Source organism: Stegodyphus dumicola, chromosome 9, assembly GCF_044657685.1.
Source record: "Stegodyphus dumicola isolate Sdum_Otavi_A_Nest chromosome 9, ASM4465768v1".
NCBI lineage: Eukaryota > Metazoa > Arthropoda > Arachnida > Araneae > Eresidae > Stegodyphus > Stegodyphus dumicola.
The window spans coordinates 173,009,378-173,022,050 of NC_140776.1; the positions used below are offsets into that span (position 1 = coordinate 173,009,378).

The 12,673-nt window shown below is 32.6% G+C and overlaps 1 protein-coding gene across 3 annotated transcripts in view; it reads left to right on the plus strand.

Moving 5' to 3' along the window:
• Positions 1-12,673, plus strand: part of LOC118185970 (uncharacterized) — a 166,643-nt gene that overhangs the window by 129,104 nt on the left and 24,866 nt on the right. For all 3 annotated transcript variants that reach the window (XM_035355944.2, XM_035355945.2, XM_085824355.1), the window contains exons 5-7: positions 1,588-1,672; positions 4,394-4,571; positions 6,234-6,418. In XM_035355944.2, the coding sequence (XP_035211835.1) occupies positions 1,588-1,672; positions 4,394-4,571; positions 6,234-6,418 (448 nt within the window). The remainder of the gene's footprint in view (positions 1-1,587; positions 1,673-4,393; positions 4,572-6,233; positions 6,419-12,673) is intronic.

The window sequence follows — 12,673 nt, forward strand, 5'->3', positions numbered from 1 at the left end:
TATAGTTTACTTATCTCACCACATTTCTGAGACTCTTTATCTAGTTCTGCTCATATAAGAAAATGCTCTGCATTCATGATACCCGAATTGTAAATTTGGCATGTTAAGATGCTGTGCCATGCAGTTGTGACCTATTTGCAGTCTGAAGTTTGTGACAGCCTCTTTACGGAGTTTTTTGACAAAACTTTTTCCATGTGTCTTGAATGTTAGTCCAGGATTTGCCTGTTACTTTTGCTGCATAGTCAAGTTTAAGAGTATCCTCATCACAAATCATATCGATAGTAAAATTACATCAGAAAACGATCATGCTGTCACTTTTTTGGGATTGCAAAGGTTTGTATTTTGTGGCTGCTTCTAAGTAACTATAAGATCAACTCAGATGTTTTCTGCCAACAACTTGTAAATCTGTAGATAGCAGTCAAAGAGGAAAGGCCAGAACTGGCAAATTGCAAAGGAATAATGATCCGCCATGACGATGTGAGGCCTCGCACATCTTTAGCAGCACGTACGAAATTATTGGAGCTTGGTTGGGAAGGGATGTTGCAAAGTTTGCAAAATGTCTTAAATGGTAAAAATTTAGTAATAAAAATAATCTGAAAGTCATATTGAGTTTTTTGCTGATAAATACCAGAAGTTCTGTGAGTACGAAATCATGAAGTTACCAAAAAGAAGGCAAAATGTCATCAAACAGAATGGGAAATATTTGATTGATGAAAGCTTATTTTTTGTATGGAAAAAATTTTATTTTATTTTGAACTAAAAAAATCAAAATTAGTTTCTTGCCCAGTTAATTTTAACGGTAGCATACGAATGCTTGCTTTAGTACTAATGCACAGAAGTATTCAAAACTTGACCTTTATTTATTACCTTAAAATATAACCTCTTTTAGAAGTGTATGTTATAAGTTAATATAAAGAATAAAATGAAAAGTTATGGAAAAGTTTCATAGTGTCTGAACTACTGCATACTATAGTTTTTTTGTTGCTGTGTTAAAAATGCATGGCTATAATATATAGAATGATTTCTGAATAACTGTTTATTTAAGACATTTATTGTATTATACAGAAATTCTAAATTTTAAGTGTCATATTACTTAAAATATGGTTTTATTTATGTATTTTTTATATTTTATTTATTTATTTATTGTCTTTTTATTATTGACTGAAATTTTTTCAGATGTGTTCATTGAAATAGAGAATATGCATTAAATAAAATATCTAAAACTGTAATGGGTGCAAATTTAATTTTGATTGTGCTTTCAAGTGTTATTATTATCATGGCTTTCAGATTTGTCGTTCAAATATCTAATGCTTTGAGGTCACAATTATAATTTCAAAATGAAACTAATATCATCTGAATTTTAAAAAATATACATTCACTTGAATGTATGACCTCTAAAGTGATTTCGTCAGGTTAACTTGATTTTTACGATTATTATTATTTTCACTTCAGAAAATGAGAAAAATTTTTAAGATGATATTTGGCATTTTTAACAGTGTTTCCCTTACCTGAAAATTCTGTTATTTACTTATCTCTTATTTATTTACCTTACTCTAATATATCAATAAACGATCTTATTTTTTTTAGGAAGATACAATGGCTTTAAAGGATTTTTTAGAAGAAGCAGCAATTATGAAAGAAATGAAACATCCAAATCTAGTTCAACTTCTGGGTATGTTGAATTTAAATTTAATAGTCAGCATTCTGCTCTGTAATGTTGACATGTAGTTTAATTTTTGATTCTTAATTAGTTGACTCAAAGTTTCTTAAAACCCAATATTAGCAGATATCAAATAATCAATATGTAATTATGTATGTGTATGCATGTGTTTTAGTGAGAGACTGTTAACATCAGTTGTCAAAATTTAAACTAGAAATAATGTGAAAATATTGCATAATAATGTTAAAAAGATAGGCTATAAATCCATCTCTAAATGTGCATTCTTAAATTCAAGGTGATTTTAATCTGTAATTTTATGAATCCTATTAATTAATTTCATTAAAAATATGCTTGCACCATTTTTGAGGGGGGGCAGAAGAGGAACGCTTTGTAAATTCATACAATGATTTTTTTTTCCTTTAAAAAGTATTATGTAGTGCATCTAAATTTATCTATGTATGTAAAGCACAAAAATGTATTTATCAGGTGCCATGCTGCCTGGAAAACCAGAAAAAGTCGGGGAATTCGGAAACTGAACAAAAAAGTCAGGGAATATAACTATTTAAGTCAAAATCTGAAAAAATCGGGAAATTTCATACTGTGATACTCAAAAAAAGCAACTTTCGCAAACGCGGAAGCAGTCACTTTCTTGGCGAATCATTTATCGCTCTAGCATCATTCAGACAGCTGGCATAGTGCCAATTTTCACAGCACCAATCAGATTGTCTTTTAGAAAGGGAAAGATCATCTTTTCTAGTAACCTCGAAAATCCAGAGATTAACATGTGCAGTGCATGCTGAACGAAAGTAAATTCCCCCCCCATTCTCGTATATAACAAAATATTTTAAACCTTTCCTTCTTTCTTAAATGCCTTATTTGTTATTTTGAAGTACCATTAAAAAAATAATAATAATCAGTCATCTAGGCTAGCCATTTAATATATGTACTATATTTAGCAAAATACCATCGATTTTTGTAATTTAGTTTGTAATCCTTAAGTAATTAACTTTATTTAATGTTCTCCATGTCATTATTTATTGTTTTAATGTTTTCCATATCATTTGATTGGTCTTTGTCCTTCGAAATTTATTTATTATTAGTTAATAATACTTTCAAATTTCAGGCAGTTTTCTCTGGCATACTTGTGAAACTAATTCTGGCAATAATATGACATACCATAATGAAATTTAGTGCACATATTTTTTCTTGTGTATGCTGCTAAAGGAATAAAAATACTTGAATTTATTTAAAAATATCATTAAATAGATTTCTTTCTTCCTTTCACTTTTTTCTTATTATATATATATTAATTTTGCAATATTTATTATTTGATTTTTTTTTGCAAAGATAGCATTATGTTTCTTAATTTTCTAATGTTATTTCAAATGCTTTGAGTTCTATTTCATAATTCCAATTAAAATTACCACTGTTTAATTTTTATACAAATAGTTTTGAATTACCATCCCTAAAAGTGAAGGTGTCGGGGGACATTTACTCAAGTATTTTATAAATTTTACTGCATAAATTGCTTTTCACTCAAAATTTATAAAGAATCTTGTATTAGTAAAAATGCTTAATTCAGAATGAGTTCTTTGGTACTCTACTTAGGTTCTAAATCCCATCACTTCACAGAACTACAGTTTTGGACTAACTAACTTTGCCAATTTGGCATAAGCATTCTTACTAAGACGACAGTAAAAGACGAAACACCTTCGTATTTATAAATTATTGTTCATTGAATGGGAGTTGGTTTGTTCTCCAAAAGTCAACTAATTTCCGATCAATAGCAATAATTACTTGCTTTTAATTTTTCAAAGTTTGAAATTAGTTATTCATGATTTAATTCAACTCCCCATAAAACATTTTTAATAATTTACATTCAAGTTACTTTAAATCACAATTTTCAGAATTAAACTTAGTACATATGGGTTCACTCTTTTTTGATACTTCTACTAATTTATATTAGGAGATAATATAATCAATATTTCTTTAGTAAATAAATTATATATATATATGTCATATGTAATTGGAAATTTTTTGTGTTTTCAAGTGGTACCATAATTAATTTACCCTCAACACAGCCAATATGCACTACAGGGATAGCCTGGAATTTTCTTGAAACACACTTGGGAATTTCAGTCTCCTGTTCGAGTGGCAACCCTGATTTACGTCTAATTCGGTCATGCATAAAATATAAGCATATAAAATTAAACATATTTCATAGCTATTTTACATAAGGTATGTTTTGTTGCTTGTCAGAGTATCTGGTTGCCAAGATGTCAAATTTTAAGGAATTTTGATTATTTCCCATGACACTTCTTCATAGTTTCTAGTATTTCATTGTTAGTGGATTTATGCAAAACCTTAACTGTAATTCATTTCGTAAATTTATTCAGGAACTGTTGTCGTCAATGAGGTAATTTTATGCGATATACCCCCCCCCCCCCAAGTTTAGATGTTGCCTTGAAATGTTGTTTGTGCAATAAGTATTGTGATTAAGCATAATATGAAAGTTTATTCAAAAATTATATTCACAGTAATAATTGAATAGTAATGCAGGTAAAACTTGGAGAATCATCAAATATTGCAAAATATTTTAATAACATTCATATATATCAATTATGTGCAATCTCCCCAAGCTCAGGTACAGCTAACTTCTTTGGAAACATAAATCAATGAGATGGGTATACGTGCAGGCAAATTGTAAATCTAATTTTCTTTTTAATTTCTCAGGTGTTTGTACAAGGGAACCACCATTCTACATCATAACAGAATTTATGCCTTGTGGGAATCTTTTAGATTATTTACGAAATGCTAATCGGGAAGAAATAAATGCTGTAGTGCTTATGTATATGGCTACTCAAATTGCTTCTGCTATGTCATATCTTGAGTCTCACAGCTTCATACACAGGTTTGTTTATGTACTTTACTCTTATAATTAAATTGTGCTAGTTATTTTTATGTTGTGAATTGACCTGGTAGTCATTAAATAAACATTATGCACCAATAAGCATGTAATGTTGACAAGCAATATTCATCATAGAAATGTATGGTTGGAATGCAAATGGCGAGCTGCTAGGTAGCATTGTAAACAAATGCTATAGAAAGGGTCGGTCCTTGCATCCAATGGTATTTTCTACCGTAGATTGCCAAGAGGATTGTTGGTTATACGAACCATGAAATTTCCAGGCTGATGGATTGATTGGTTAAGGTGGTCCCATAGCTTGGCCACCAAGATCATCTGATCTTTCGTGTTTGGACTTTTTCCTGTGGGGTCATATAAAAAGCCTAAGCTACAAGTGCTCCATTGAAATCAATATGGATCTAGTCATCAGGATTGCCATTGTTGCCAGCCATATTCGGGAAATACCTCGCATCTTCGCATTGTGCGTCAATCCCATTCCGCAGGTGTGAAGCCTTCATTACAGCTGGCAGAAGGTCTTTTGACCAATTTCTACAAGCATGTTCTGTTAATAAAATGTTTTCTGAAGTATCTCATCTTATTATTGTGTTAATTTTTAAAATGTGACAGTGGAAAACTAACCTTTAACTTCTCAACGCTTGAGTTCCGACAATATATTCTATAATGAATATTTCTGGTATAGCTGCCTTCTATCCCCTCCTAAAGTTTTGCCCACTTGTTCAGAACCATTGACCATCAATCAGGAAATGGGCATGTTTGCAGCACGCCAGTATCAGCTCATAAAGTGCATTGACATTTGCAGCAGCGTGGACTATCAGCAGGGTGACCATTACTTCAGGCTTCCCTTGACAATGCAGCATAGAGAGAGATGGTGACTCTGTTGGGCAGTGGCACAATATCACCTTTTCAAACGAGTCCCTGTTCTATGTGCAGTATTCTGATGGCTGTATCTGGATATAAGTCTGGAGTGTCCAAGGAGACCGCATAACCTGCCTGCATTTGATATCGGTATAAGGGCCCTGGTGTTATGGTTTGGGCAACCATTGGGCACACGACAGGCACATATCTAGTTCGCATCGATGGTAATTTGAACGGAGATGGGTACAATTTAACATCTTGCATCCAGTGGTTGTGCCTATCTTCGAGGCCCCCAAACACCATGTTCCAACAAGATAATGCAAGACCAGATGCTGCATGTCATGTTCTGACCTTCCTCAATACACAGGGTATTTGATTGCTGCCTTGGCCTGCATGGGTTCCAGATCTATAACCCATTGAAAACATCTGGTCATGGGCTGCTGAGAGACTGTCCTGCCACCCCTCTCTAATGCTAATATGGTTGATGAAGTGTTGCATAGATTTGAAGCAGCATGGAATGAGTTGCCCATTTCTGTTATCCAAGCTCAGTTTAACTCCATGCGTAATGGGGTAAGGGTTGTTTTAACTGCTGTTTCTACTAATTTTGCATCCCTGTAAACCTCCAAATGTGTACAAATTGAATCATATCATACTGTTTACGTGTAATAAATATCTTTTTTGTATTTACTTTACTATGGTTTTTGCAATTTTAATGGCCAGCAGTATAATATCAATTTTAACTGCATGAGACTTTTGGTACTATTATATGTATACTTTATTTTATTGTTTCAGAGATTTGGCTGCTCGAAACTGCTTAGTTGGAGAAAACCATTTAGTGAAAGTGGCAGACTTTGGATTAGCAAGACTAATGAGAGATGACACTTACACTGCTCATGCTGGTGCAAAATTTCCCATTAAATGGACAGCTCCTGAAGGCCTGGCTTATAATAAATTTTCTACAAAATCTGATGTATGGGGTAAGTTAAACTGAAGATTTTTTTATTTAATTAAATTCTCAGAAAAAGTACATGTGTTGGCATTGCTTTGAATGGGCAGATAAGAGAAAACATAGGTGGTATTAGGTAAAACATTGTTTATAAAAATAGATTTACTGTATTTTGATGTATACTGATATGCCTTGTTTTCAAATCCAAGCCTATGTAACTGTTGCAAAAGTTTCCAGTTTTAAGTGTATAACTTAGTTTAAGTATACAAGATTTATTTGAATAAGCAATCAAAATGTTCTTAAATCTGAAAGCTTCATGTTTAGAATAATGATCATTAAAAAAAGGGGGAAGAAAAATAAAGAGACTAGAGAAAGTTTTTAGGATAATTATAAATTTACTGATGTATCACCATTTTATAACTTTTCAATTAGACGAATACTTCTAGTGGCAATATTTAAAACTGATTTCAAAGAGCAGAATTTTTTTTGTAGTTATTACAAATTTTTGTATTATGAATGAAACAATAATCATTAGGATGGTCATTTCAGTATGATTTTTTGTATCGTGATTTTTGAATGATTATATTTGCAGTTGGAACTGCTTGGCATATTTGGCTGACGAATGCTCAGTTTATTTTCTCTTCCTTAGAATAACATATCTAAGGGAGAAGAAATAAACTGATTTTTAAGATTAAATCTGTGATTAAAATGCCTATACCTATTTAAGGTCTTTTATATATTCTTACTGCTTATGAAATCATAAAAGCATGACAGATATATGTCTGCATTGGAAGTTTTAAAAGAAATTTAAGCTGCCTGTAATAGACGGTGATTTCTGCTTAGAAAAGCATATGTAATAAAGATCAATCTTTTTATCTTCTACTTTGAGAACCATTGTTGGTGTTACATACCACATTTGATTCTAGGTGCAAAAATTCCAAATGTAAAAATTTTTTTATTGTAAGGGGAAAAAGTAAAATATTAGATTGATAGTGCTAAAATATGAGGTTATTATATGTTTGTAAGGAACTAAGAGAAACAAAATCTTTGATTAAAAAATGCCTATACTTGTTCATCAAGTTATACTATTATACATATAATTTATTGGAGGCATTCAGGAAATTTAGAAAGTCCAGCATCAGTATATATCTGTGAAACATTTCTACAGAATTGGCTGGAGAAATTCTGGATATTCTTATTAAGGATTCCAGCTCTTTCTAACCTACTTAGAACTGCAAGTATGGCAAATTTTAATTTCAGAACTGGCCATGACTATTTGCAAAAACATAAACATCAGATAATGTCTGGTGGACTTTTCAGTGTACCCAATATATGACTTAACTGACATCATTGGAAAACACTTCTACATTTACCCTGATCTTAACCCATTCACGACAGGCACCTCTGTTACCGAAGCGTTCTCTTGGGACAGCGCGTTAACTGGATACGTCGTCTTGTGGGAATGGGCAATTCGCACTGCTAAGCCTAACTTTGGAAAAAAATTCGTATGTATTAAATTTATCATCCAATTGTTCCAATTTTGGGTACATTATGAGAAGAACATTCAGGTAGTTGTCAGAATTAATTTTAAACCTTTATTGTTATATTTTCCTTAAAAATTTTATAAAATATTCATTCTAGAATAATATAATTTTTTCTTTATCCCACAATTAAATATATATGGAAAATTATCCAAACAATCACAGATTTTATTTAACACAATACATAATTAAAATTAAAAAATATTAAAACTGTCTTTCATAAAAAATCAGTGTGCAAACAATGAAAAGGAAGCAATATTTCAAAAAAGAGACAGTGTACGATATTCTTTGAAACATGGGTGTACACAAAGTCCAACAAAGTCCAATGTTGCAAATGTTGCAGGAATAGAATATCAGCAAATTTGACTCATTTAGCATTTGTGTATCTTCTATGGTCAGATAGCCCTTTTGTTTTGCCATTAAAAAAGATAGAACACCAGCAATAGAACATTAAAAAAAAAAAAGTGGATCTCAATACCGGAAAAATCTAAGAGTAATAAAATAGTCTCTAATGATAGAACATCTATGCCACTATACGGTGATTAAAAAAATAAAAACAAAATAAATTAATTAAATTAAAAAGTCTTCCAGAGCATCGAGAACATGTTAATTTGTTTATATGAAATGATGCAGCATGAGCCATAAAGTTACTCAACACAACTAGCATTTGTGTATATTCTTCTACGTTCAGATACCTATCGCAAACATAAAATTAAAAAGTACCTGAAAGCATGGAGAACACGTGCATCTGTTTATATCAAATGACATAGTTAGAGACATTACATTGCTCAACACCCACCCATGAATCTCCCTCTCATTCCGAAACAAAATACCAAAAATAAAAAACTTTGCTTAAGCATGAAGGTACGTATACTTAAATTTCGATATATTTCCCCATAACAGACATACAGCTACATCTAGCAGCAACAAAAAATATTAATTAAACGTTCTATCTAAAAAGTCAAATGTGGTAAGCCCGGCCATATAGTGAATTAGATGGCAATTCAAATATGACACACCCGGCCATGAGGTAATGTTTCGCTGCTGATGCACATATGACACGCCTGTACTGAACGGGTTAAAGATATTATAGATAGTGATTCTGTAGAGGTTGTTTATCTTTGGTTTGTGTCTAGACTCTCTATTCGCTGAACTGCCAGACAAATAACTCATGATCAAAAACAAAGTCTAACATTTAGAATCAGCATAAATTTTAAAAAATTCTTAGTGTTGGACTTTGTTTTTGATTGTTATTCAGCGTGATATTCAAACTATTCAACCATAAACATATTTTCAACCATAAACAACTCATGGTTGAAAAGATGGAACTTCCACTCAATTAAAAAAATATGCATATGTATATGTGTATAGATACAGGGTGAACCAAATGTTCATTCAAACTTTAAAAATTCGTAAAAAAGGAAAAAATCACAATAAACAGAAAAAATTTTTTTATTTAGATATGTCACTAGTAGAGGGTTCTGACGACCCAAAATACAATGAACAGGACAACTGTATGCTCCATTCATTTATTCTTGCAATAACAATTGTTAAATATGACCTCCAGAACATTGTATGACACAAATAAGCTACTCGCAAAGCCTGTTACAGCTGAATGCAACATGTCAGAATGAATTGCAGAAACCTCACGACAGATAGAATCTTTGAGTTCGGCCAGTGTTGAAGAGGAAGAACAGTACATAAGTGATTTTAAATAGCCCCATAACCAGAATATGACAGGAGTGAGGTTGAATGATCGGGGAGGCCATGCTATCTTGTAGCGTCACCTGATCACTCTATCTTCAGCAGTGGTACTCGACAGGAATAGTTTGACTGGTTTGGCATAGTGTGGCAGTGTGCCATCCTGCATAAAGCTTGTTACAGATAACACGCCTCTTTGATTTAATGTGGGCATGACTTTGTCACACAGAAGATAGAGATAATGCTCAGCCATTACTGTGCACGTTTCCCAGCCAGATATGGGAATGGTTCTTCAAAGAAGAATGGTCCAACAATGAAAGATGAGGTGAAGCCACACTGGACTGTCAGCTTGACTGGATGCAGTGACGTCTTCGTGTATTCACAAGGATTCAATGTCGCCCAATATCCAAGTATTTTAGGTATTGACATCCCTGTGTAGTGTAAATTGTGCCTCATCCATCCAGAAAACGTTGAACAATCATTGATGGTCGCTTTCAATTCTTGCCATAGCCCACTCAACAAATGATTCCCTCATATCTGTGTCTCCTGGTTGTATCTCGTGCAGTGATTCCAATTTGTAGGGCTAAAGATGCAATATCTTATGGTTGATACGTCAGATTGATGAGTAAAGCACATTTAATATCCTTCCAGCTTTGTGAGCACTGCTATTCCCCATGAACGATTCCACCACTATATCATTCACAGTGTTTTCAACCACAGTAATTTGTCCCTTCATTATTTAGGGTCTTCCGCTTCATGGCCAGTCTTCCAAGGAGCCAGGTTTTCGAACCGTTTGAAAGCTTCTGTATTCCGGAACACAATATGGAGCTTCTTCGTCTTCCATCCTTTCACCTTTCGAAATTTTCGCAACACAACGGTTGCTAACTCTGTTGAAATAGAACAACTTCATCAACAACACTCACTTGAATAATAATAATAATATTCTGAAAGTGAATGAGAAATATTTGTGTTACATGGACTTTTATTGCAAGATTAATTTGCATAATTCTGCTGAATTTCTCACGTTTCAGCGCCCTCTAACAATGACATTCATAACTAAATTTTTTTCCCTCCTAAAAAAATCTGACTTTCCTTGTGAGCCCTTTGTTGCAAACTGCGCTTCTTTATTATAATTTCTTCCTTTTTTTTTGAAATTTTAATGAACTTTTAGCTCACTCTGTATATATATATATATATATATATGCATTACTTTTTATATCTTGACAAATTTTGAAGTATTTTCAAAAATGATAAACTAATGATTTTGCTCCTACATTCAAAAATTAAATGAAGAAAGAGCTGTTTCCATTTTCCCAGTATTGAGAGCATCAAAACTACACTGCAGTTCATTCATTAAATTTTCCCACCAGCGGTCGAGCAGTAAAGTCGCTGAACACTGGTAGTTCGGTCCGAGGTTCGAATCCCGCGAATGGGCTGGCTGCATGGGCGTTTTCGTGGTTTTCCCCATGTGTAACGTGTATACGAGCCAGTTTCCCTTAGAAAGTCCTCCACGAAGGCATCCCTCCCTTTAGGCAGATAGCCCTCATGTGCTTTGCCATAATTAAATACATCACATCACATTCATTACATTTTCCATAATCCATTTTCATTGAGAAATTTCAGTTTTAAGAAACAAATTTTTCTTTTCCTTCAGTTTTCTTAGATTGAGAATCAGCTGTATGTCACTTTCAAGCTCAGAACATTATTGTTTTTGCATGTGTATGAGTTCATAGTAGATTGAATCCACAAGTCTGATAATAGATTAATAAAAATTTATTCTTATCAAAAGAAATTTTTCAGAACCCAGGAATTTTCCACAGAAATACCCATACAAATGGTAAAAGTACAATTAGTAGTTACACTTCAAATTACTAAGAAGATTAAAGATGCTACAATGCAAAGCACATCTAAGGAGAAAGCTAATCCGATCTCACACTGAACTTGCAACAATAACAACAGCAACTAATTAAACAACTGAGAGGAGATGCTGTCTCTTCAGCCTTAAATATTTTTTAACCAGCCATAAGATATTTCTAGTATTTTCGGCTTCTCGAAATCACTGGAAAGCAATATAAGGGTGGGCATACGGTTATGGCTAAAAAAGTAGTCAATTACATTTATTCAATTTCAATAATATTATGATGACTTAAGGACCAAACTAAAATGTTGCCAAATTTGGTAACAAAATAAGTCCCCAAAACCATTGTCGGTTTGGCTATATCTCACCAAATTACCGAGATAACATTTACTCTATGTTAAATGCAGTTGCCCCTATATTCTTACTTTTCCAGCATAGCTTTCTCTTAAAATTTCTCGTGCAACAAAGAAAAATACAACAATTTTGCTTATAATTCTACTAAAATTGTCTATCTAAGTAAAAAATTGGTAACATTATTATTCCTCTTTTGAATGACCAGAAATTTTAAAATTAAATGCTATTAAAGTGACTAGGACATATTATATGCATTTTACTTTTATTGGCAAATACTTTTTTGTTTCTCTAAAACAAAATTGTGCTTAAATTTCTAGTGGTACATCAGCCATAATATGAAATCTGTGCAAATAATTTTGTGACGTTATTTCAAATGCACCTTGTGAAAGGAGTTCACATTAAGAACACTATATTAAACTGCTTAGGAGGCTCTTCTTAATATAAGGTAACAAAGAAGTGCATTATAACTTAACACTATATGATTTTTTTCAAAGACTTTTGTTCACAACACAGCATGTGAGATGTTAATGTTGTTATATCTAGTTTTAATTCCATTAACTACAACCGTTGCTTTTCATTGATGTGGTATATTCAGCTACTTAGCTTAACATGTTCACTATGAAATGACTCATACATGAGCCACATGGTTTCCTCAAACAGACAAACACCTGATGTATGGAACAGTGGTGGAGGCGTAGTCCCTTTATAATTTTTTAGTGAAATCCATAGCAACTGGACTTACATTAGATAGTGATATGTAACAAACCATGATTAATTGGAATTGTGGTGGAAGCATTGAAGAAAGGTATCCATTTATAATTTCTCCGTGAAG